The sequence below is a fragment of the Elephantulus edwardii genome, unplaced genomic scaffold (genome assembly GCF_000299155.1).
Source record: "Elephantulus edwardii isolate Elephantulus edwardi_28Jun2011 unplaced genomic scaffold, EleEdw1.0 scaffold00034, whole genome shotgun sequence".
Lineage (NCBI taxonomy): Eukaryota > Metazoa > Chordata > Mammalia > Macroscelidea > Macroscelididae > Elephantulus > Elephantulus edwardii.
In genome coordinates, this window is record NW_006399784.1 from 13,700,481 (window position 1) to 13,704,165 (window position 3,685).

The window sequence follows — 3,685 nt, forward strand, 5'->3', positions numbered from 1 at the left end:
CTTAAGGAATGCTGAGCGAGTTCGGCCCTTTTGATTTTCTGACTCTAGTTCCTCGCACATTTCATTGTAGTATTTTGCTTTGTCATTCGACTGCTAGTACTAAGTGTATTAATTATGGATTTAGGTAAGAATGTTTAGATCCAAGTAAGAAGACTAGATGAGAAAGAAAAAAATATTCTAATTACAGTTCTAAATACTTCATAAACTCTGACACTCATAATAAATTTCCAAATAATTTTTTTTAAATATCAAATAATAATGACCTGCCCACTTGGTTTCCAAGAATGTAAATCTTTATGGATGGAGAGAGCAATTGTTAGAGGTTTCTCCTGAGGAATGATCAATGAGTTCAAACCTTTGAGCTTTTGTTAGCAGCCTGATCCCTGAGCAATGCCTCATGAAGGCCTTACATAATAAATAATATACTGTTATTATCTCCTTGATAGTGATAAAAATAAAAGAGCTTTGGTGGCATAGTGTGTAGAATGTTGAGCTGATTTGAATTCACCAACCATTCTTTTGAACAAAGATGAAAGAGTCTTGTTTCCATAAAGATAAGCAACCTCAGAAGCCTAGGGGAGGGTTGCTATGAGTCAGAATTAACTGAAGAGCTGTGAGTTTGGTTTTTGGTAATGATAAAATTCAAATGAGTTAAGTAGATTGCCCAATGTTACATGGCTGTTAAGAAATGAAGGTGGAATTGGAACCCATGAAGTGTAACCCCAAAGTTCATGCTTTCAGCATGACCTTAATCCAACCTTTAAAATGTAAAATGTGGATGTTTTCATAAGTTTTAGTTATAAAGAGAGGCTAAGAGCCTTGTAACTAATAAATCATAGTATTTGGGATTGGAAGAAGAAATGTACTTTGTCAGATACTTAATAGGAAGTTTCCACTATTATATTGGAAGAAAGAAAAATTATACAGCGAATACATTTGACCCACTTTTTTGTGTGCCTTTTCATACTTAAAAGCAGTTATAATGTTAGATTTTAAATAGAAAATTTTTAATTAATCTCAAGCATTTAGTGTGGAGAAAATCATATGTAATGAAATCTTTAATTCAGTATATTTTTACTGCACATAAATTAATTCAAATGAATCTTAAAATGTATAATCTCAAAAAAGAATGTATGAAAAATGAAAAGTTAAGAAAAAAAGTTATAGACTATTATGGTAAAATTCCAGATACCCTTTTGTCATAAGTGTTTCTTTGCCTATAACATGATAAATACCTGAATTCTTATGAATTCCTCTTCCAGACCTTTGATAATATTTTTTTCAAGTTTTCCCCAGAAGTTGAATCCATGTGGTTCTAAACCTGGTGTTCTTTCCAGCCATGCCTGAAGTAAATATTACTTAAGGTAAATAAGTGATAATATTTAAAACATAAAAAGCAATAGAAAAATGTTAAATGAATTTGAAGCAACAAATGCTTTATCATTTTCAGAAGTATATAATTTTTTATTTGTAAATATTACTTTCACTTCAAGTTCTTATTTCTGAAATAACAAGTAATCAGATTTTGTTTACTAAATTACAACTAATAATATTTGGGGGAGCTCTGGTGACCTAGTGGTAAGAAGCTGCGCTGTAATCTGTTTGTTGTTGTTTTTGTTGTGTACCAGAGAGTCGGAACTGACCCACAGCTGAGCTCTTGTGGGTTTTCAGAGGCAGGAGATTGCCCATCTTGCTACTGCAAAAAGCACCTGGTGGCCTTGAACCGCTTGCCTTCAGGATTGCAGCACAACTTCTCCCCACTAGGCCACCAGAGCTCCCTGCAATCTGTTTACTACTCATTATTTCTTTTAAAATGCGTGAACACAATATGGATAAAGAATAGTGTAAAACATAATGTATACAAACTTTCTGAGAAAATAACAATTTTTTAAAAAAAACCCCAAAACAGTACACTAATGACAAAATTTAAATATTGATTCTTTTTTTCTTTTGGGCAACATTGTTTCCCTTTATTTGGTGCAGTAGCTGAAGCCTAAGCAAAAAGAAAATAAAGATATCTAACATCCTGAAAAAAAAAAGGCACAATTGCAGGAATCTCAAATGTAGTCATTAATTCTACAAACATCTCTAAACATTGCTTTAATAAGGTCTTCTGGTGGTTTATTTTCTGAAAATATTTTCTTTTCAGGTAGGTAAAGGAATTAGAGCACATTAGATTATGGGTTTTTTTCCCCTAAAGCCAGTTATTGCTTGATTGTTTAGTTTGGCCTGCCCACAAAATTATTTTCAAGATTCCACAAGACTTTAAGTCTAGATATGAAACTAAATTCATGCATCTCTCTGGGTTTTCAATCTAACATATTTTTAGTTTCTAAATTGGTTTTGTGAGTCTTTCTTTCCCTGTCTTTATAACACCTAATATAGCATTATCCATAAGACTTTAACCTAAATCCACATTTACAATACCCAAGAGATGAGTGTGTGCACAGAGTCTAATTTATCACACACACACAAACAAAATTATAAAAGAAAAGCTTTGTAAAGGAAAGGAAAATAATTTACTTTTTTTAATATGTTTATTTGAAGCAAACAAATGGGTAATAATTTCATAACATTTAAAGACCTCTAGCGAATTAGGCCAAAATAACTGGAAAAAATTCTTAAAAGTCTATTATTAAGGATTTAGGCTAGTGAGGAAACACACCAAACAGGTGGTAACTATCAATTATGGAATATTTGAAAAAATACCTTATTAAATAATTAGCAATAAACAGTTTAAAATGAGATACATAAAGTTTGAGATTTGTAAACGATCATTTTAATGAGATAAGAATGTTATCAAATTTTAACCTACAATTAACTATATTTAGATTTCCAACATTATTAGCAGAGATTTTTAAATTCCTTTTAATGTTGTATTTCAAGAAATTTGACTTTTAAAAAAAATAAAATAAAAAAAAGAAAAAAATTAAAAAAAAAAAAGAAATTTGACTTTTAAGTTAGAGTATGTATAAAAATAATTTCTGTTTTTGACTAAAGTGATGTGCCTCTAATAGGAATTTTACAAAACAATCTAGCAAATATTGAATTAACAAAATGCTTTAAACTAGGTTTTTAAGAAGATTTGAGCATATACCTCCACTAGTTGCAGAAGTGTTTTTTCCTGCTCTGACTTTAATAGCAGTTCATTATCTTCTCCTTTAAAATTATCACGATAATGTCTTCTGTTATAAGGAACTCGTAAATTCTGGAAAACACCTATCTTGTTTTCTAACAGACGAAACTGCAAACTCTGGAAGCCTGAGGCTGGAGATAAGTACTCCCTTTGAGAACAAATGAGAGGGAAGGGAAGAGAAAACAAAAGAAGAAAATAATTGTGAATTACTATGATGATTTCGTTTATGGTGAAAAGTTGTCAGTCTTATTCTATATTAGCACCAAAGGAAAATTAAAAAACAAACAAACAAAAACAAAACACCATTTGCTGCTTATTAGTCAATAAGTTTAAAGTAAGAAAGTTTGTGATATATTATAAATATAGCCAGGAAATAAAAAAACGTATTGAGATGGGAAAGTCTGCGCTTAGGGACCTCTCTAAAGTACTCAAGAGCAATGGTGTCTCTCTGGAGACTAAGGTGCGCCTGATACAGGCCATGGTTTTTGCAATCACTTGCTATGCATCAGAGAGTTGGACAATGACTAGGGAATATAGAAGGAGAATTGA

At 31.2% G+C, this 3,685-nt stretch overlaps 1 protein-coding gene across 1 annotated transcript in view; it reads right to left on the reverse strand.

Annotated features, from left to right (window-relative positions):
- Positions 1-3,685, reverse strand: part of TDO2 (tryptophan 2,3-dioxygenase) — a 29,236-nt gene that overhangs the window by 13,707 nt on the left and 11,844 nt on the right. The window contains exons 6-7 of the mRNA XM_006884449.1: positions 3,098-3,284; positions 1,236-1,343 (exon numbers count right to left, since the gene is read on the reverse strand). Coding sequence (XP_006884511.1) covers positions 1,236-1,343; positions 3,098-3,284 — 295 coding nt within the window. The remainder of the gene's footprint in view (positions 1-1,235; positions 1,344-3,097; positions 3,285-3,685) is intronic.